This window comes from Mobula birostris, chromosome 11 (assembly GCF_030028105.1).
Source record: "Mobula birostris isolate sMobBir1 chromosome 11, sMobBir1.hap1, whole genome shotgun sequence".
NCBI lineage: Eukaryota > Metazoa > Chordata > Chondrichthyes > Myliobatiformes > Myliobatidae > Mobula > Mobula birostris.
In genome coordinates, this window is record NC_092380.1 from 14319122 (window position 1) to 14341840 (window position 22719).

Consider the following 22719-nt stretch of genomic DNA (forward strand, 5'->3'; position numbering starts at 1 on the left):
GTCTTTTTATTAATTTGGAACCTTTTAAAAATAGGTTATTAATCATTTAAATTAATTAAATCATAAGCAGTATCCATTGTCCAAAGCTGTAGTTTGTTTGAAGGTAACAGTGTTTTTTTTTTCAACTTTTAATGTTAATTTCATCCCAAGCACATATAAACCACATCTGTTGCAAAATTAATTTAAAATGTGGAGTTATATTTTATATTTGGAAAAGAATTAACATTGCAATTGCAAGTTTAGAGCACATCCTCAGTCACAAGTCGTTTTCTCCCCCCTTCGGCCTTAATGGAAAGGAAAAAAAATAGCTTCCCCAGTTGTGGAATTTGAGATTTTATAGAACTTGCCATTCTTCATTATTGAAAAGCGACAATCTAATTATGTGTACCGTGGATGTTAGGGGCATGCCCACATTTGAACACTCAACAAGACTTGTTCTTCCTGCTCATTGATTAAGCAATGCCTCATTTTAAGTGATTGTACCATTGTTTTCAGAGCACTCCATTGTCTTGCCTGCACATCCCAAATCTCCAGGCCCTTAACCACTAATTCTAAATTATATCTGAACTCAACACTCCGCTTTTTGGTCTTCACTCTATTCCTTTTCATGTTGTTAACTTTCTTCATAAACCTTAACAACTGCCCCAATAACTGGGGGTTTTGTCTTCTGCCCTGGTACTGTTTGTCTTGTGGCTGAGTATCATTTTGTTCCTGTCAACGGGTTTGGAACGTTCTGCTGTGTTAAACATTCTGTTTGTTTTTATTTCTGAATCTTCCTTGGCAATATTTCTGAATCTGAGTTCCAGAAAGAACGTCACATACGTTTTGTAAATGTTCAACAAGCTCTGTTGCTAGAATACCCTTTCTTTGAGTAAGCTATTGGTATAAACTACACTTGAAAATTATATTTTCTAAAGGTTCTGTTGTTGTGCTCTTAGTGCGCTGGCTATCACAGATTGTTCTAGAACAAAATAGTAAGTCTTGTCATAATTAGAACAAATTTTATTTTGCTAATCTCTTCCTTGTACCATTACCAAATATATTATCTGGGCCTTCATCTCATGGAACTGTTTTATTTGAAAATTCCTGTCATATTTAGTGGGCTACTATAGCATTTTATAATTTATTGGTAACAAATTGATTAGTCTATGTTCTAAAGGGGAAGAGAGGTGGTTTTATCAATAGCTGTCATCGATTTAAAATAGTTAATTTTGCCCACTTTAAATATGTCTTCGGTATTGTCAAATTGGGCCAAGAATTTGGTGAGTCGAAAACATTTCATGAAGCTTTGCACTGAAGTAAAATATTTACTACTAAAAATCTTTATATAATAGCTCTGTATCTTCACAAGAACTATAATGATTTAAAATATGGTTCACTGCCACCACTTCAAGAACACTTGGTGGTAGTGATGAATATTGACCTATCTAGCAAAGGTCCTGTTTTCCTAAGTATTCTGCAATTTAGTTCAGTTATGTTTGATGTCACAGCTGGAAAAGTTCTTCACAGTAAAATGTTTAAATTTAGTTTCAGTAAATATAATTACAATGGTTACAATTTCTTAAAATGTTTAATTGCATTTTCTATCCTCTTCCCTCAGAAATGCTACTGGAGTGATATGTTCACGGGACGACTTAGGTCTGAGATTCCACTTGCTCTGGTGAGATTAACATCTGTAGGTGGTTCATAGTATATGCTGCTGAAGGTGTACATCTGCACACTTTTTAAGCAGGGTTTACTTGATGGTTTTGGGGCTGAAGAACCTGTTGCCAAAGGTCCTCTCCAAGACTTAACCAACAAGTCCTGTGGTCATTTGTGACTTGATTAAGACAATGCACTCCATCTGAAATTGAATCCAATGATCTCTGATCCATTGTAGATTCCTTAAATATATTGCTAACACATGCCATTACCTTTAATCAGTTTATCTCATCTCAAATCAAATCAAGTTTAATTATCATTCAAACTATACATAGATAAAGCTGAACGTGGTGGCATTCTTCTGGGCCAAGTTGCAAAGCATTCAAAATAGCAAGTAACAGATCTGAGTTTAATCTCAGGCTTTGTGAGAAATCCTTACAGAGTTCTTGATGCCCTGCTGTTGAGTTTCTGAGCTGACTTCAAAACTAAGCCATTAAAGAAAGATTAGCACCATGAAGAAAGAACAAATACCAATTGAAGCAGCCATATTTTTTAACTCATAGTAGCACTTTAAGTTAATTTTTAATATAACCTTTCAAGCAGCATTTCATACTGATGAGAAGAATGCCACAACAAGCCTCTCTCCATAATGAATCCCATGGACGGTCACCCAGAATGTCTGAGTCACAGAGCTCCTAAATTGAGCATCAGGTTGCTTTATTTCATTTGGCTCTAATTCATTCTGATCAGTTTAAAGCGTGTCCTGTTGAGGAAAAAGATCTTGATGTATATACATGAAGTTTTTAACCTAAAAAACATTATTTTCTTCTAATTCTCTAAAGAAATCCTTGGTAATGCGCTGATGAATGCAGGAGCCCAGCTGACACAGCTCGATCTAAGTGACAATGCATTTGGACCTGATGGAGTCAAGAGCATTGAAACCTTGCTGAAGAGCGAAGTGTGTTACACCTTACAGGAGCTACGACTGAATAACTGTGGCATGGGAATCGGTGGTGGCCAGGTATTTTTACTAAATATTCACGTTGTTAAAGCAGTTTGTAATGTTCAAATGCAGATGGTGTCGGCAGACCATTAAGTTGTTAAACAATATAACCAAATTCTAAAACTGCTTTAAAGCCCCAAATTTGCCCTCTAACAGAAATCACTGCCCACTTGCTTCATCCCTGATGCATAATTATATACCTTAAATTGATACAGTAGCTCCCTCTATACAATGTCATACAGACATGAAAGACCTCAGATGTTAAACTGGGTGAACACAGTAGGCTCTGTTATATATTATCTTTTTGGTTGATATGTGAGCTTTTTGATAGTATTAAACAAAAACTCTAGCGAGCTTTTTATGAAGTTGTTGAAATTAAAATCTATCTTGGTATGAAATGTAGAGTTTCAAACTTTTTCCAAATTTTTTCTTGGAAAAGTTGGAGAATTAAGGTGCAATCTTGTGCATTCAACCTGCTTCTGCCCGCAGTTAACAGTACTGAGATATTAAATGTTGGTATTTGCTGTTTTTGCTTGTGTCCCTGTCTTCAACTGGAGAGTGAAAGATATAAATTAAAGTCCCTGCTTGTACAAGGCAGTTTGTCTTCCGAGTATAAGTGTGACCCCATTAGTACAAACAAAAGATTAGCTGCAATCAATAATTACCAGGAATAGAAAGCTATCAAATGACATGGTTGGAGTAGAGAAAACTCTTGGATTTATAAAGACACTTTCTGGCTGATTAAAACTTTGAGATGAAATAATGAGAGGAATGTAACTTCACGTATTTCAAAAGAAGTTTGAAGAAGGCCTGTAATAGAATCATCAACATTAAACACCTTGGGCTAAAAGGGCCGTAGCAATGTAGACCATAAAATATAGGAGCAGAAGTAGGCCATTCACCCATCGAGTCTGCTCTGCCATTCGTTCACGGGCTGATCCAATTCTTCCAGTCATTCCCACTCCCCCACCTTCTCCCCATACCCTTTGATGTCCTGGCTAATCAAGAACCTATCTATCTCTGCCTTAAATACACCCAATGACTTGGCCTCCAAAGCTGCTCGTGGCAACAAAATTCCACAGATTTACCACTTTCTAACTAAAGTAATTTCTCTGCATCTCTTTCCTAAATGGACGTCCTTCAATCCTGAAGTCATGCCCTCTTGTCCAAGACTCCCCTACCATGGGAAATAACTTTGCCATATGTAATCTGTCAGGCCTTTTAACATTCGGAATGTTTCTATGAGATCCACCCTCTTTTTCCTGAACTCCAGGGAATACAGCCCAAGAGCTGCCAGGCATTCCTCATATGGTAACCCTTTTATTCCTGGAATCAATCTCGTGAATCTTCTCTGAACCCTCTCCAATGTCAGTATATTCTTTCTAAAATAAGGAGCCCAAAACTGCAAACCATACTCCCAAGTGTGGTCTCACAAATGCTTTATAGAGCCTCAACATCACAACCCTGCTCAGGAGGTTCAGTTCACACCAAACATCAGAATGGGAAGGAAATGTGATCTAAGTGACGTTGTTGGTTCTAGACAAAGTGATTTGAGTATTTCAGAAACTGCTGATCTTGTGGGATTTTCACACACAGCAGCCTCTGGAGTTTGCAGAAAATGGTGCAAGAAACAAAAAAGCATCCGATGAATGGCAGTTTTGTAAATGAGAAAGGTCTGAGGAGAATGGCAAGACTAGTTCAAGCTATCAGGAAGTGGGAGTAACTCAAATAACCATGTATTTCAACAGTGGTGTACAAAGAGCATTTTTAAATGCACAACACATCATAACTTGAAGTGGATAGGCTACAGCAGCGAAGACCATGAACATACATTCAATGACCACTTAATTAGGTACAGGACTTGCCTAGTAAAGTGATTATTGGATGTAAATACAGGTTCTGGGACAAAGTTATTACCAGGACTGGCAAAATTGTAGTTGAGGGAATATATTTGATTAGCTTGGATTGTATTCTTTGAAACTGAAGGCTAATTGGAGGCTTAGATTCTTGATTGGCATGCAGGGAGAAGGCAGAAGATTAGGGCTTAGAGGAAACTTGGATCAACCATGATGAAATGGCAGAGCAGACTTGATGGACCCAATGGCCCAATTCTGCTCTTGTATCTTATGGTCTTAATTAAGGTAGTGGCCTAACAAGCATAAATAGAAAGATCTTTTGTTTCTTTGTTAGAGGAGTTTAAAAGCCTGGAGCAATAGGTTTAATTTAATAGGTTTGACAAAAATAAAGAAATAAAAGATGAGGAAAAAATATCTACCCAGGGAGGATTGGAGGTTTGGATCTCACTGCCTAAACCCACATCAGATTTAAATAATACTCTGATTCCTGCTTGAAAGTCAATACAGGTTTCCCCCGCTATCCGAATGTAGAGCATTCCTATGAAACCGTTCGTAAGCCAAAATGGTGTAAAGCGAAGAAGCAATTACCATTAATTTACATGGGAAAATTTTTTGAGCGTTCCTAGACCCAAAAAATAACCTACCAAATCACACCAAATAACACATAAAACCTAAAATAACACTAACATATTGTAAAAGCAGGAATGATATGATAAATACACAGCCTATATAAAGTAGAAATAATGTATGTTCAGTGTAGTTTCACTTAACAGAATCGGGAAGTTTGAGCCAAAATCGATTTGTCGAAAAAATATCGGCACGTCACGCATGCACACATACACGCATTCGCATGTCATGCATGCACACACACCTGCCCGTGCAAAGCTTCATGGTCATGGTAGTCTTTCTCTGGGTAAACACAAGTTTAAAGCGAGCGTCTTTTTTCGTAAAAGCAAAAATCCTCTTTCGGTTAACGAAAACAGGTACTAATGTAGGTCTTTCGTAAAAGCGAAATGTAAAGAGAGCGTTCGGAAAGCGGGGAACACCTGTATCCGGAGAACAAGTCGAAGGTAAAATTAGGTTGGCGTGCTTGACTTTTTAAGCTGTCACTTTCAGATGGGCCAAATTGCCTCCTGTGTTGAAGCTTTTTCATGATTCCATTGTAAAATGCTTTGATTAGGCACTTTGTTTTCTGTTCTTGCAGATACTTGCAGCAGCACTGAATGAATGTCACAGACAGTCATGTGAATCGGGGAAGCCTATGGCACTGAAAGTTTTCATTGCAGGGCGAAATCGTTTAGAGAATGAAGGTGCAATTGCACTGGCTGGTGCTTTCAAGGTACAGGAATCTAATATATGGTTTTATGCTGCTCCTGCAATGTCAGTGTTATGGAGCATTGCAATACACTTCCAGTCCCATGGCTAAGTATTCATGTATGTTTTTACAATTCTTCATCTAGTGGGAAGGCATGCTCCTTGCAAATTAGTAGTACAGAGCATTTTGAAATAATAATTAATTGAAATCCTTTGGGAAACATGGTAGAAAAAGTTTGGTTCCTATGGAGCTGTGGAGGGTAGGATGACCATAATCTTAAGTATCACTGATGAAAGAAGTAATTATCAAGTATCTCTATTATATACCTGCACTGCTTTAATCAATTTGTTTAACTCAACATTAATTTCAAACCTGATTTGCCTTAAATTTAAATTGCCTATATTCAGTGGAACTTTCTTTATCTCTCATTAAAATCATTTCCCTCAGTTTGTGCTTATTTTGAACCTTTGCTGTTTAAGAGCAATCTTGATATCCACAGTCCTGCAGCTTTATAGTGGCGTTTGCATTACCAGTAATATTTAAAGGTTTGTGGCATAAATATTTTTGAACTCTGTCTTCAGTAATTTAAGATGCACCCTCCTTTTTGACTTTGAAAACTGAAATATTTTATATACAATAAAAAAAATTCCAGATGTAACGCAATGCTCTTATTGTAACCTTCTCTTAGCACCTAGGCAATGGCCTTTTATTCAGATACATTAAAGTCAGATGCACTTGTTTTAATTTTGTAGATCAAGGTTTTTGAACTGTTTACATACTGCTATGTTACACTGATAAAAGCTGAACAATGACAAAGAAATTTAAAAGTGTACTTAATAATTTTCTGTTTTTCTGTCTTGGTCGTCAAATATTGCAAGGTGCTGCCATTAATTATGTAAGAATTGTTCCTGATTCGGTTCCATTTTGGAGATGCTTTTGTGTTTAATGTCCACAGAATGCTTTTCAAGTTGCATAGTTCTATTGTACCTGTAAATTGCTGACTGAAGCTGAAATATTGAAAGAGGTGTATTTTTAGGTCAGAACAATGTGCTTAGTGGAACAGTTTTACAGGGGAGGGTAAGGGTGATGCAGAAGTACTGTGTACACCATGCTTGTACGGACTAGCAGACATAAAAATAGGTTGATGGATGAGAGTGAAGAAGAATGCAAATAAAATATTTTGTTTAGTCCATAGGAACCCTGGAGGAGGTACATATGACACAGAATGGAATAAACCATCAAGGCATTAGAGCTTTAGCGGAGGCCTTCACTAGAAACCAGAACCTGAGGGTTATAAACCTTAATGATAATACCTTCACAGAGAAAGGAGCTATTGCCATGGCAGAGGTAAGAGGCTGAGGCCAGAGCAGATTTCCTTCATTTTTTTGCACTTTGTTAGAAGCAATTCCATGTCTGCCAATACTTGCAGCCATTTCATGTCAAATCCTTTCTATGCTTCTAGTTGTAATTGGTGCCTAAATACGTTCTTTAAATATAACTTTAGGCTTTGAAGACTCTCCAAAACATTGAAGTACTAAATTTTGGAGATTGTCTGGTACGATCAAAGGGAGCAGTAGCCATTGCTGAAGCTGTAAAATTTGGCTTAACGCAACTCAAGGTTTGTACTTTAAAACTCTGAAATCTTTTTCATGTTTTTCTTCTTTTCAACCTATCCAAACAGATGGAGATAAGTCAATACCAACTGTTTTATTGAGATTTTTATTACCTTTTAACAAAAAGTTATGAAATTCCTTTCAAACCTAACTGTATAGCTCTGCTTTTTTAAGTACTTAAAGTCCTTCTCTTGTACAAAATGTTTGTGTGCCTGTTCTTCAGTGTCAACCTTTTGTATAATCACCATCCTGCAAAGTGCTGTGGAGAAGGTTATTAGGTTAAAATTGTAACGTTCATTCAAGTTGTTAGACATTGCTGACAAAAAATGATGCATTAGTTCAATGGAAGAGAGTATTGGATTAGTAATTCTTATAAAAGCTATGAATTATTCTCTTCTTCCTGAAATGCCTTTAGAAAGTTTATGGTACTTAGAACATCAGTTAAGCTGAGATCTTGTATAGTATTTATTCCTTGAATTAAATTAATTATAGTTATATTTATAATACTGGGAGTGCGCAGACTTTTCTTGGAGATTTTGTAATAATTTGCCAGTCTTGAGTTATAATGTTGATTGAAGTGGGATGAATGTTGTTAATCCCTCCCGCTTAACATTAATGACACTAATAGTAGACTGGCCACAAAGGAGTTTGCTAAATTGTTGAATTATGTTCTTCAGCCAGGAATTGTGCAAATAGGGAGAGAGACAATAACAAAATATTTTGAAGTAATTTGAATTGTCTTGGTAGGAGAAGGGATAATAACTTGTACCTCAGTCAGATAGTTCTGGGTTGAAGTCTTCCGAAAGTCTTGGAGCTGAAGTTTTCCTGGGTAGTATTCTTGGACGTTAGACATCAAAGGTGACATGATCAATGTTTTCAAGATAATATAGGCAGGTTATTAGAGAAACTCTTTATGCTATATCTGGAAGTATAATGTTAAAAGTAGAGCCACTCTTTGAGAAAGGGATTCAGTAAACTCTTCTACATGTACAAGATTGTAGAAATTTGTAATTCTTCAAATGACATTTCAGGTTGAATCAATTATTAATTTTCATTCTGAGATTAATAGTTTTGTTTCAAAGGCAGGTATTGGTTGGGTAGGCAAAAGCAATATATGAAAACCCAAGGGACTACACAAGCTGGGATCTGGAGCAACACACAAAATGTTGGAGGAACTCAATGGGTCAGACAGCATCTATGAAGAGAAATGGCCTGTGATGTTTGGGTTGAGAGCCTTCATCTGGACTTGATACAGGGTCTCAACTTGAAATATTGACTGTCCATTTCACTCCATAAATACTACTGAAAAATAGATGCCTGGATTGGGTAGCAATGGGCATGAAACCAAAGCACGAAGTATTTTCCTACATTCCTTTGTGTTCAATGTCTTCACTTAACAGGAATGTATTAGCTAAACAGCAACCACAACCTAGAGTGCATTTAATGTATTGAAACATCTTAAGGGGTCTCACAGGCATGTTGTAAAACAAAATTTGCTGCCAGTATGAGAAATATTGGGACAGATCAACAAAAGCTTGGTCAAAGCAATAACTCTTGCATTGTTAAAGCAAAAGCACAAGTAGAAGGGAAGACATATTTGTGAAGGACTTCCAAAGTATTGTCATGTCTACTAGTGACAGTTGACTAATACAGGGAATGGTGAGGAGGGAAAATTGTAGGATTGGTGGATGCAATGCCTTGAAAGCAGTACTTAGGTTTTTTTTTCAAATGGGGATAGTGCTTGGGGATCAGTTGTAGGTTGATGCGTACAGAAGTGATTAAAAAACAGTGGTAGAACAATATAGGATGTTGGCATGTAGGCAGAAAAGTGTCTGAATACCCAAATGACTTCAATACAATACCAAGGTATTCTGTAGTCTGCATGTACAATAGGTAGGATGCTGGATGGAGATCTGAATGTCAGGTGATACACAAAATATGTTAAGGATTCTCTGCCACTATCAAATGGCGATTTGGCAAAAATACTTGGAGAAAGTCCAATTTATTCAAATTAGGGAGATTTTTCAATTGAATTTGATCCTGCCCACCCACTTTTGCTTTCAGCCAGTGTCACTACATCATATTGGGAAGCAGGAACTTCCTTTCATGTTTCCAAAATTGTGGGGAATTGATGCTAATGATAGTTTTTTTGTAAATTGGTTTGCTTTTGTCTCGTGTACCGAAGTACAGTGTAATCCATAGAGATCATTTCATTACAACAGTGTGCTGAGGTAGTATAAGGGAAAGCAATATCAAAATGCAGAATAAAGTGTTATAGTTACAGAGAGAGTGCATTGCAGGTAGACAATAAGGTGCAAGGTCCTGATGAGATATATTGTGAGATCAGGAGCTCATCTTGCTACCAGGAGGTAGTTCAATAGTTTGCTAACAGCAGTATAGAAGCTGTCCTTGAACCTGGTGGACCTGTCAGATTTTTGTGTCCTCTGCTCAATAGGATGAGGGAAAGTAGAAAATTGGGTGGGGTTTTTGATATTCAGACAGACCACCGAGATGAGGCTTGTTCCTGTGATATGCTAAGCTATATCCACAACTCTGCAATGCTTTCTTTGCTATCTCAAGCAAAATTGTTGTCATACCAAGTCTTGATAAATCCATATAGGATGCTTTCTATGGTGTATCAATTTTAAAATTGGGGGTCAAAGGGGATGTGTCAAATTTCCTTGGCTGCCTTAAGAAGCAGAGGTGCTGGTCCTCCTTCTTGGCCATGACATCTACTTGGTTGATTCAGGACAAGGCTGTTGGTGGTATTCACTCCTAAGGACTTGAAGCTCTCAACCTTCTCGACCACAGCACTTCAGTGAGATCAGCTTACAAGTTCTTTTGTAGAGTTGAGAACTGAATCTGGATACTTCCAACTTGTTTCCATTTTGTTTTTTGATCAGTTGGAAACATTTTTGATGACACTTTTATCATAATGAGGGCAACCTCCATAAAGAATTACTTTGCTCTTTTCTCCGCTTTGCTAAATTTGGTGATGTGAAAAACTTATGTATTTGCTCAAAACCTACATTATAACAGGCCTGTGCTATTTGTACTGCACATGTAGTGCTTCCTACCTTTCTTCATCTGGTCAAGTTTATTTTTCTTTCACCCTCTTTCCCATTGTTTAACCGTATGTATCTGTAGGAATTGAACCTTTCGTTTGGTGAGATCGGGAAGAATGCTGCAATCACAGTGGCCGAGGTCATGGAACATAAATCCCTACTGGAAAAACTCGATCTAAATGGTATATATGTGTTAGAATTTTACCTTTGAATCCTGCATTTTTTCTAGGCCAGAATGAAGGAAATGGGTTGTTTCCCCTTTGACTTCAGATTTAGTCTGCTTGGGACCTCTTGTCTTTCTCGTCACATTCTCCTGGATGTGATGGAAGTTGTTTCCTTCCTCTCTGTCAGCTGAGAAGCAATTCCCAATTCAGGTATTTCTCAGTGCCAGCAAGCCCAATAGCAGCTTCTATCGGTTACCCATACTACTACTACTACGTCAACTCAAGCCTAGGGGGCCGGCGTCGGGCACGATGACAGCCTGTCCACTTCTCCCTCATCAGTGTGTTCAGTTCATCTACATTAGCTGCGCCGCTGTCTTCTAGGAGCGTGTTGACCATGGTCTTGGGAGGGCACCCAGGGTTCATCCTCCCGTGCTTGGGCTTCCATATGATGACTAGGCTGGCAGGTAGCTCGGGGTGGTGTAGACAGTGCCCATGACAGTACCCATGAGTGAGGCTAAGTAGGTAAACTGGGAATAAGGATAATGAAGGAATAAGAAGAATTTGGCATATCTGTTTGAATGCTTAAAAACTTGTTTTTTTTTTAAATGAAAGATATTTTGCCTATCTAGGAAACTGGCTTGGAGAGGAAGGTTGTGAACAGTTGAAGGAGCTTATGGACAGCTTTAAGAAACAAGATTTGCTGAGCTCTCTCAGGTAAGTTCATAACCGACTTCATAGATTCAAAAACAATGTTTAATTGCTTTCCTTTCATGTCTCCATCTTGAAAACAAATAGAATTCAGGAATTATACAGTATATTAGCATCACAGTTGTAAAGCATAATTTGCTGCCAAATGTATTGATCATTTTTGAGCTTCTGATGCAGTTCTCTTGAGCACCTACTATTGATATTTGGCAAGCACCCTACATTTAACTTGTACCAATTCCATCTTCACATGCATTTTGTACTTAAATGATCATTGAAAGGCATAAGAATTGCATAGGAAATATAACAAAAAAATTAGACTTGTATTCAGTGTTGGAGTTTTAAAACTCAACAAATCTCAATGGAAAATGTGTACAGTCGGCCCTCCTTATCCGCGAGGGATTGGTTCCAGGACCCCTCGCGGATACCAAAAAACGCGGATGCTCAAATCCCTTATTCAACCTGTCTCAATGCGGTGGACCTTAGGACCCAGTGGAACCCCAGACCTTATTTAACCTGTCTCAGTGCGGTGGGCATTAGGACCCAGTGGCAGAGCTCTGAATCCGCAGTGTTTCTGTTCGCAAAAATAATCATGATCGCGATTTAAAATAAAGTGGAAATAATAAAGTGATCGGAAAGAGGTGAAACACCATCGGTCATTGGAAAAGCGTTAGGCTACAGTCGGTCAACGATCAAAACAACTTTAAAGGATAAAATAAGAAAGGCCCTGCCTGATTAAAGCTACAGTTATTACTAAGCAATGCAGTAGTTTAATTATTGGGTTTTGGGTTTTTGATCCTTCACATCAACCAGGCACGGATGGAGAGTGCGCTAGGGAGCGATCTGTCGCTGGATCGAACTCAGGAATTTCCGTTCCCGAGCTCGGCACTGAAGCATACCTTTCTTAAGTATTTTATATAAATAGAAAGGTAAAATATATGCTATATACTGAGACAAACGTTTGACTAACTGACGCTAAATAATACTGGATGTACCTGTTCCGACTTAGTAAGAGAACTCAACAGTTTTTTTTCAATCCAGATCCACGATAACTTACGCACATCCTCCCGTATACTTTAAATCATCTCTAGATTACTTATAATACCTAATACAATGTAAATGCTATGTAAAATAGTTGTTATACTGCATTGTTTAGGGAATAATGACAAGAAAAAAAAGTCTGTACATGCTCGAACAGTAAGTGCTGGAAGAGCACTTCCGGGTTTTCTCGATTTGCGTTGGTTGAACTTGCGCATGTGGAACTTGCGGATAAGGAGGGCCGACTGTACTAGGACTTGAATAGATATCCAGTACCTAATGTTTTTAAGCCCCATTCAGAAAAAAATCAGTAGCCTTGCTTATGATCGTGAAGGAAAATTATTAACATTAATTCTCATTTGAGAGGGTTGAGAGAACTTGTTCATGATAAGCCTATAACTTCAATTAAATTTGTAAGGAAACCATAATCTATTATTGCTAAAATGATTGAGGCTGAATAAATAAGAAATTGGAGAGTAAGCATTCCTTTAAGAGAATATTAGTTGAGCCATTTAAACAGGTTGCTGATAGAGAGATACAGTACATCATTACATCCTTTTTTTTGTAAAGAAGTTCTGCTCTAATTCCATTGGTTATGATCCATTGGCTTGATTTTCAGATTTACCAACAATTGTTTTTATTTTTTTGGGGGGTGGGGGTCGTTGGCAGAGGTATAGGAATGACCAAACCCATTTTATAATAAGTTTTCCTTACATTGATATAAAACTGCTTATTAGCTTCAGCAATGTACTTTAAAAATGTTGATACTGTGCAGCAACAACGGACCAATTGCATCTATTGATGGATACTTGATAGAGAAGACTGGAGTATAACATTTCCAAGTAATTTACTGATAAATGATAGATTGGGCACCAGATACTGGGAGGAAATCCCTTTCCACCCTTTAGTCTATGTCACATCTGATCTTTTTTAGTTTCTCTCTGTGAAAATGTATCATTAAAGCAGAGAAACATGGAAATCAGGAAAGGATACAACATTGTGACATGGCTTAGGGAGCTGCTTTCTTACACCTCTAGTGACACGGTTTAATCTGCTGTATGAATGGAATTTACAAATTCTCTCTACAACCATGTGTAAGTTTCCTTTACATCTCAAAAACATAATGGGTTGGTAGGTTGATTGAACACTAAAATTGCCTTTGATATAGGTGGCAGTAACTTCTAAAGCTGATGAGAATTTGGAGAGAATAAAATGGGGTTAGTATAAGATTTATGTAATAGGGTGCTTGATGACCATGGTCTTGGTGGACTGAAACATTTATTTCTATATTTCATTTGTCCCTTCAAGCCTCCTACCCCTTTCATATGACTGTGGCTAAACCAAATTCAGTATTCGGTTCCTGCTTTCTCCCCATATCTCTTGATCTTTAGGTGTTACTATTATATATTTAATTTGTGTTCAATGATTTGGCCTCCATTCTCTTCTGGTAGAGAATTCTATGTTCCATGGTCTTAGCTGGAGAAATTTCTTCTCATCTTAATTCTGAGGCCGCAACCATTGATTCTGAACTTCCTTGCCATTGGGAACTTCTTTTCTGCGTCATTAAAGCTCCTCCTCCTAAATTGTAGTGAACATAAGCCCAATTGTCCTAATCTTCCCCCCACATGCAAGTCCTGCTTTCTTGGGACAGGTGAGAAGCACATTTTGTACTGAGCTAAGTTGTCATTCTTTTGCTTTTTTGCTTAAGTGATGATGAAGGTGACGGGGAAGAAGAAGAAGAAGAAGAAGAAGAAGACGAGGAGGAGGAAGGACCAGGAAATATTGATGAAGAGGAGGAAGAACTAAGAGATGTTGATGAAGAGGAGGAAGAACTAAGAAATGTTGATGAAGAGGAGGAAGAACTAAGAAATGTTGATGAAGAGGAGAAAGAACTAAGAAATAATGATGAAAAGGAGAAAGATGATGAAGAAGAAGCAGAAGAAGAGAAGGTGCAAGTGAAAGAATCACCAGATACAAACCAAGTGATCGAACCATCTGTGGTAAGGTTTTGAGAAACCAAGAAATTTACATAATTTCACACCACTATGGGCCATAGGAATTGGGGGTGAGGGAGGTTGTTTTGATATTTCAGGTCAAGAACCTGTCTGAATCGGGACTGAGACTGGAAAGAAGATAGCTGCTATAAGGAGGTGGGGAGGAGTTGAAATGGGTTGCATAGTGATGGATGACTCAGGGCTGAGGGATGATGGCAGAAAGAGCTGGGGGTGGGGCGGTGGGAGTTGAATAATAGAAGCCAACTCCATCCCTCCTCCCCATTCTAATTTTAACATTGAAATTGCAGTGAAGAAATGCCTAGAGCTATACTTTTATACAATCAAAAGGATAAAATAATGAAGCAAAGAGTGGCATTATTCATAGTAATTTCAATTAAAATACAATGATTTGATATTGCAGATTCTGGTGAATAGAAGATCAAATAATTCGTAGTAAAATGATTGTATAGATCGTTGGGAGTGTATTTGTAATGCCTTTCATTTTTCAAGTGTTTCTTCAGAATTGTCTCAGACATTACCAGCAATATGCATTTCTGTGACCGTGACAGAAGACTGGTGTCTGTAGAAATCAGAGCTGTTTTTAATTAGTGCATGTATTTTTGGCTCCTATTGAATCATTCACAAGCACCACGAGGAGTTTATCACAAAGCACAGACCCCCGCCTCTTGCCTTCTTTGAATTGGAAGTTCAGTCCATCTGGTGGATCGAGAAGCCCTTGGTCTGGACTGCTATGTTTGCCATGTCTTGAGTGAGCTATTTGTCAGTGAAATGGAGAACACAGCAATCCCTCATGCCCCTTCAGTATAGCAATCTTGCCTTTGGGTCATCTATCTTGTTCTCCATTGACTATACAGTTGCTAACAAGATGCTGGGTAGAGCATGTTTCACACTCCAATGCTTTAGTCTGGCTCGAAGTCCTCTTCGCTGTCCTCTCTTCTGACGATAAATGGCTGACCTTTGTCAGCTTAACAATGCCATACCTACATTCCGGAGGGTCAAAATCACCAAGTCCTTCAGGAGATCGTGAAATTGCTAGTTCATTTAAATGGTTCAAAAGCACTTTTCTTAACAGGAAATGACAGGCTGCAGATTGCATTCTGATAGTAGTTCAGAAGAAGTATATTTAGAAGTTTGTGAGCTGCTTTCAAAGATCGGCATGCATCGCCAGCAAGGTTAGGCTAAAGAAACTCTTTCTCATCCCTGTTCTAAATGGGCGCCCTTCTGTTCTGAGGCTATGCCTTCTGGTCCTGGACTCCCTCACTAAAACATCCTCTCCATATCCACTCTGTTTCGGCTTTTCATTGCTCAGTAGGTTTCAATGAGATCCTTCCTCATTCTTCTAAATTCCTGCGAATGCAGGTCCAGGGCCCTCAAACACGCTAACCCTTTCATTCCCAGGATCATTATCATAAACCTCCTCTAGACCCTTTCCTAGCCACCACATCCTTTTACTGTGTACATTTTGGTGTATAAAGGAAAAGCAGACATTCACCAAGATCTACAAAGTAATAAAACAAAAGACTTGTCACCAATGCATCGCTCTGATTTTTAATTAATTTGTTTTTTGTTTTGTTTTAGTTGTACCTCTGAAAACTCTTTCCACTTCAGTTCTAAGTGGTAGTCCCATTCTGATATACATTATAATAACAATTCTAGTACTTCAAAAGGTACACTTTTGAGGTTGGAAGTGGGGAATGTTGCTGGATTAGAAAATGCTGTACCCTGCATCTATACCTGGTCTGTAAACTTTTAGTCAAGATGGACCTTGAAAATATTCTATTGTATATCACTTGTTGGTCAGCTTGGAAAAATTAAAACATACAGAATCATAAAGAATGTTGTGTGAACTCACCATCTTGAAGGTAAACATGAATGAACTCAAACTCTCTTAATTCGTAAAAAATAAGTCGGTAGTTTCCCATCCCTCCTCCACAGCAATTTGTATCATGTGCCTTAAACACACAAAACTTTACAGAAATGTGTAGGAACAATCTGAAAGGCCTCACAAAATTGATGTTCAAAATAATGACTGATATATTTTTTAAAATGATGCGCAGCAGGAGAACAGTCAAAGCTTTTACATTCTGTCGATAAAGAGTACCGATAAAACTATATTACATTTTGATATCTGAATGGTGGATACCGAAAGGCTTAATTAAGCAACAGGTTAACTCCTGGTCACAGAATAGAATGATTATTCACAGGTCTAACAGCAAATCCAATTTTCTGTTACAGCAATCGTGCATACTACTAAGTAATTAATGAATTTTCTTGAAACTTGGGTGCTTCATTTGTCTGTTTTTAGTCTTTGTGTATGATTCTTTGTTACCACCTTAGCACAATAGACATTAGCCCTCACTATTGAAGTATAATATAACTGGAGTGGATGCTAAGCTTGCTGAATAATGGCAATAACTGAAAAGTTAACGGATGGCCGTTGAGAAAGTGGAAGTTGAAAGAGTTTAGTGAGACACTTCCAGTGCTTGGATGCTGAAGGTATATCTGCTATAATGGGTGAAAGATGCAAAGCCAGAATTGGAGCCACAGAGTTTTGAAGCAATGTGACTAGGGCTGCATTTAGGTGCAGAATTAGTGGTTGGAGCAGTTGTAGGAGGTTGGGTGGCAAAGATTAGGAGAGACTACGAAAGGGAATTCAGCTTTGTGATGTGAATTTTAAATTGATACATTGGAGGACCAGGAACCCAGGTGGGTCAGTAATTGTGATTTGTAGATGTTGGATAAGTTAAAATTGGTGTTTTGATTGTGCTACTGTTAATGGAAGGCTAGATGAACGTACCTCATTTGATCTTCAGTCATCTATCTTATTCTTTAGTACTGTTGTTGGAAAAGGAGCTTGGGTTCTTGAAGCACAATGCCTTCTGATTCTATTCCATGCTTTTCATTGATTATTTTTTTATTTTATTAGAGAAAATTTGCAGAATCGGAAGCCGCAGTCTTCTTGAACTCTCCATCCCCAGACAAACTCCTTAATATGGGGTCAAAGCGTTCACATTTGATATTGCAACAGGTACTGTGAGAATATTGAGGATTTCCTTTTACATTATTCTCTTCTGATTTCCACATTTATCACATTCAACATACTGCTTAAGTGGTCTGGTTTCATGGGTGCCATCAGTCACTCACATGGACATTCTTCATTTATGAGACTAATTAGTAAGTTAACAGATGGTTAACAATGAAGAAGAAATAGATTGGGCTCTGGGTAATGTACCTCAAACTTTGTGTCAGGTGTTATGGGATAAAAGATGGAAACTTGCCCCATTGTACTTTAACCTTGTTTGGGGTACCGAGAGCATTTGCAACATTTCTGACGAGCAAGTTAATAGTTCAAATTGAATGATAAATTCTGGACCTTTTAATTCTACTAATTCTGCATTATTGTCTATGCCAGTTGGGTGATTAGATGCCTGCTTTTCAAGATGAACACTGAGTTTGTACAGTTTGATTCATTGTACCATATTGTATACATTTACAAGAAAAAGTTTGTGAATCCTTTGAAATTAACTGGTTTTCTGCATTAATTACTCATAGAATGTGGTCTGATCTTAATCTAAGTCACAATTAATAGACAAACATAATCTACCTAAGCTAAAAAAAGACACACAAAGTCAGGTTACTGACAGAGCCTGCTCTTCTCAAGAAAGATCTGTTTATGTGCACTATGCCTTGATCAAAACAGCTTTCAGAGGACCTTAGAAGAAGAATTGTACAGATGCATGAATCTGGAAAAGGCTACAAAAGCATTTCTAAAAGACCTGAGTGTTATCAGTCAACAGTAAGAGAAATTGTCTACAAAATGGAGGAAACTCAGTACTCTTCCCAAGGAGTGGGCGTCCTGCAAAGATCACACCAAGAGCACAACATGGAATGCTAAAGGAGGTAAAAAAGAAACCAAGGGTAACAGCAAAAGACCTGCAGAAATCTCTAGAACTTGTGAAAGTTTCTGTTCATGTGTCCACTGCTCTCCAAAGAAAAACAATACTGCATGTGTCAAGTTTCAAAAGACCAGCTGGATGTTCCATAACAATTTTGTGACAGTGTTCTGTGGATAGATGAGACAAAAGTTGAACTTTTTGGCAGAAATGCAACACCACTATGTTTGGAGGTAAAAAGAAAAGGGCAATGCACTCTAACACCAAAACCTCATCCCAACTGTGAAGCATGGTGAAGCTTGTAATCGTTCTGAGGAAACAATGAATTCAAATTTGTATCAAGCCTTTTTACAAGAGAGTGTCAGGGTAGCAGTCTTATCACCTGAAGCTTAATAGAAGTTGGATGATGCAACAAGACAATGATCAAAAGACAAGAGTAAATCAACTACTGAATGGTTTAAAATTAAGAAAACTTGCGTTTTGGAATGGCCAAATCAGAGTCAAGACCTTAATGCAAATTAAGTGCTGTGGCATCACCTGAAGAGGGCTGTTCATGCAAGGTATCCCAGAAATATTGATGAACTGAAACAGTTTTGTTTGGAGGCGTGGTCTAAAATTCTTCCTCGCTGTTGTGCAAGTCTGGTCAGCAGTTGCAGGAAAGGTTTGGTGGAGGTTATTACTCCTAAAGGAGGTTCTACCGGTTATTAAGTACAAGGGCTTACATACTCTTTCCATCCTGGACTGTGAATGATTAAGCAATGTGTTCAGTAATGACCTGAAAAGTACAGTTGTTCATGTGTTATTAGTTTAGGTAGATTGTGTTGTCTATTATTGTGACTTAGATGATCAGACCTTATTTTATGAGTAATTAATGCACAGCTCTATGCCTCTTTTTAGTTTCTGTTGCATTTATAAGACTTAATTTCACATTTTCAGTTTTGACTGGCAGGAAAATTATTATGTTCTGAAACTCATTGTATAAAGTATATCATTCTCAATTTAGTACGAGTCAATGTTTGTTTCATTTTCTCCTGTGACTTAATCTGACAAGTGTAAAAGACTTGGTATCTTCTGGGCTGGCAAAGTGGTAAAATTCCTTCAGGTTTGTTGTTCTAATTAAAATTATAACACAGCGTGATCTGAGAATTAAGTTAGTGAATGGTGATACTTACTTTCTACCTCAACTGGGCAAGTGATTGTTAAGCCACAGTGAAGCATACAATAGATCTGTGTCTAGGAATAGGCAGGAAAATAAGTGAATAGAAAAGATGGCTGTCATAAATTAATTTTCCTTTGCTTGTTATCCTCAGACCGATCTATCAAATGCTGAAAAAGTTGTCCAAACATTTCTGAAGGTAGCTGAAGTTTACAAGGAGGACAGGGAAACAAAAACAGCTGTACTGGACACTGCCGGTAAAACGCTTATTTGTTTACCCTAAATTGCCTTAGTGTATAGACATCTTGAATCTTATATCGTCTAAATTTGAATTGGGAATATACCATTCTGTAACAGCACTGCAGAAGAATAGTCCATATTCAGTCTGAGTCCTGTTGAAACTGCAGATATGCTTTGGATTTGTTATGTTAAAACATGGAATTCCAATTTGACCTGTTTCCAGTGCTGTGAAGGTTTGAACAATCAGCAGTTGAAACTGAACCAAACTGACCAAATTCAGTAATCAATCGATGTTCCCTGTATATAACAGGTACAACTGTGAATAATTCTAACATAAAAAGCAGCTGTAGTTTTGGTTGTAGCTCGTACATTTCTGGGATCTGGTGCGGATATGACAACACTGTTGTCTCAAATCATCAGTTTGCAACTTCATCCTCAATCAGGCATGCATCACAATTTTGAGCTGTCACTCCAATGCGATACTAAGTGTGATTTACTGTTATTTATACTAACTTTTGGATGAGATATTAAATCATGGTTTGGACTGCCCTCAAAAATGTATAAAATCCCACAACATTTTAAGAGGTGGATGGTTGTCTCGTGTATTTGTCAATAATTTCAGTAACTGTCAAATATCTAGCTAGTATTGCTTTGCTGTTTGGGAGCTTATTGCATGAAATTGTTTTTCCAGTTTACAACAATTCTTCATAAATAGCTGACATCTGAATGCAGGGGTTTAACAGAAAAACTAATGCTATATTGAACATGCATATAAAGAATCAAACCAGTGCTTCAAATTACATAACTAACAATAACCTCTAAGTGCAAAGATATAAGCTAACATGGTTAGGAGTTTTGTTTAAAATCCTATTTCCATGTAAAATAGTCTATGTCCAATGGCTAGCATACTCCCAGTGGCCACTTTATTGGGTATCACCCTGTCTGGCACCTACAATTATTCTACTGTCAAAGTCATTTGGATCACATTTCTTCTCCCAACCTGATATTTGGTCTGCATACTTGGTGTATATGCATTCAGTTGCTGCCAGATGATTGGCTGATTAGGTATTTGCATTAGTGAGGAGGTATACCGTGTACCTCATAAAGTTGCCACTGAATATATGTCACCGGCAAACTATGGTAGGTGAAGAAAATTTCCAGAGTAATTAAGAATTGGTATTAAAATGCTGACCTCGCTGGTGATGTCCACATTCTATTAAAAATAAAATAAGTATTAGTGAAGTTTGTACTTCCTCTCTTTTAACAAAGGCAAAGGACATGTAACTTGACACTGAAATTGACAATAATGGAATAAAATATGGATTTAAAATGTGAATGTTTTCCCTATGTAGATGAACTGTTGCAGAAAGCATTCAAGACTCCTGGATTTCAGTTAGATGCTTTTGTTACTACCCTCTTGGTGTATATGGGGCTTCTGAAGGTAGGAATCGATATAAATGCAATGTAGTGGCAGTCAATTATGACATTGAAGCTATGACATCCAAGTCTTATCAGGAATGGAAAGAATGAAGCTTGTAGTACTGATTTTCCTTTGAATTCCTGAAGTTCCTAAATACAAACGTCACACTTACTGAAAAGTTGCCAGACTTCGTAACTTCCAGCAACTAGCAGCTTGAATGGCTGAGCACATCGGGTGTCTGAGACTATAATAACAGTTCTGAGGAAGACTTTTAAAATATAGATAGATGGTGCAGATTGGGCTGTGGGGTGAAATGGACAATGTGCAAAGACAAATACTGTATAATGATTAAATAATAACTTAGAAATAGCTTCAACTAACTGGGAAAATCTGAGCTGTTCCAGGTGAGTTTGGATTCATTGTAAAATAAAAATCACTGGTGACCCACAGGCACAGATGTTTACACCAGAATTTGATAGGGTGTCACTAAGAATTACAGATTCTCATTTTTAAATTTCAAGATAACTCAAAAGCACTGGCTGAAAGAATGGTTGAACTAGATACAATAACAACTTTCAGAAAGAAAATGGATGAATATTGAAAGGGAAAATATTTATAGAGCTAAAAGGGCAGGGTATTTTAGCTTTCTGAATGAGCTGTCCAACTAGCTTAGTGTAGACATGGCAGGAGAATAAACTGCTCATGTATATTGTGATATTGTCTCTTTAAATCTTGTGCCTTTTATAATTAATTTTTTGTTTTCTTTCAAGAGTGAGGAAAAGATTAAAGCAATCACTAATCTAATTGGCCCTCTGTCCGTCCTCAAACAAGTCATTCAGAAGGACTACTTTCCACGGTCCTTTATCCCTATTCTGAGAGCATTTCTTCTTAAGTAAGTGAAAATTTCTCTGCTTCACCTATTATTTTGTTTCAGTGATGCTTAAGTTGCAAATCTCATTTTGTCATATTATCAAATGTAGTTAGATGAATAGTGAACCATACTGGAATTTGGTTTCAAGAAGATTATTTGTGTCTTTTGTTTTGCAAGAAATCTCTAGATCTGAATTAGTCTGTTAGGTTATTGAAGATGTCACACCTTGCAGGGCTTAGTGACTTTCTGTATCACATTCTTTCTACCAGTATTGCTCTAATACATACTGCATTCACTACTCTTGCTATGGTCCCCTCTACTGGGGAAGCTAAAATCTGTGGATGATCACTGCAATCTCTTCTGAAAGGCTGCCTTCCAACATCCAGTTCAATTAACCATTCCATACTCAATCTGACCTCTTTATCTTTTACCTCTTAATATGATTCCAAAAAAATCTCCTGTGTTTGATTTAGGATTTGGAACCTCTCCCCTCTTGGCACTCCAGCAACAATAAAAGTCTCTGGTTTGTGCACAGATGGATGTGAAATGAGCTTGTAAGACAACTGAGAAGATGACTGGCGAATTTCCCAGCACAGGGGTTTGCTGTAATGATCCCCTTGTCCTATTTCCACTAGTTCTCTTGTTGCTGACCACACATCCTGGGTGTTAAGCAAGACATCAGTGTGCGTTGATTCAGTCATGATTGTGATAAAAAGGTCGTCAA

General features: G+C 37.7%; 1 protein-coding gene across 1 annotated transcript in view; it reads left to right on the plus strand.

Moving 5' to 3' along the window:
- rangap1b (Ran GTPase activating protein 1b) overlaps positions 1-22719 on the plus strand; it is a 43296-nt gene that overhangs the window by 17758 nt on the left and 2819 nt on the right. The window contains exons 5-17 of the mRNA XM_072271717.1: positions 1601-1660; position 2083; positions 2484-2662; positions 5705-5839; positions 7004-7162; positions 7320-7433; positions 10576-10675; positions 11287-11371; positions 14109-14400; positions 17342-17443; positions 19619-19721; positions 21057-21145; positions 21895-22016. Coding sequence (XP_072127818.1) covers positions 1601-1660; position 2083; positions 2484-2662; positions 5705-5839; positions 7004-7162; positions 7320-7433; positions 10576-10675; positions 11287-11371; positions 14109-14400; positions 17342-17443; positions 19619-19721; positions 21057-21145; positions 21895-22016 — 1541 coding nt within the window. The remainder of the gene's footprint in view (positions 1-1600; positions 1661-2082; positions 2084-2483; positions 2663-5704; positions 5840-7003; positions 7163-7319; positions 7434-10575; positions 10676-11286; positions 11372-14108; positions 14401-17341; positions 17444-19618; positions 19722-21056; positions 21146-21894; positions 22017-22719) is intronic.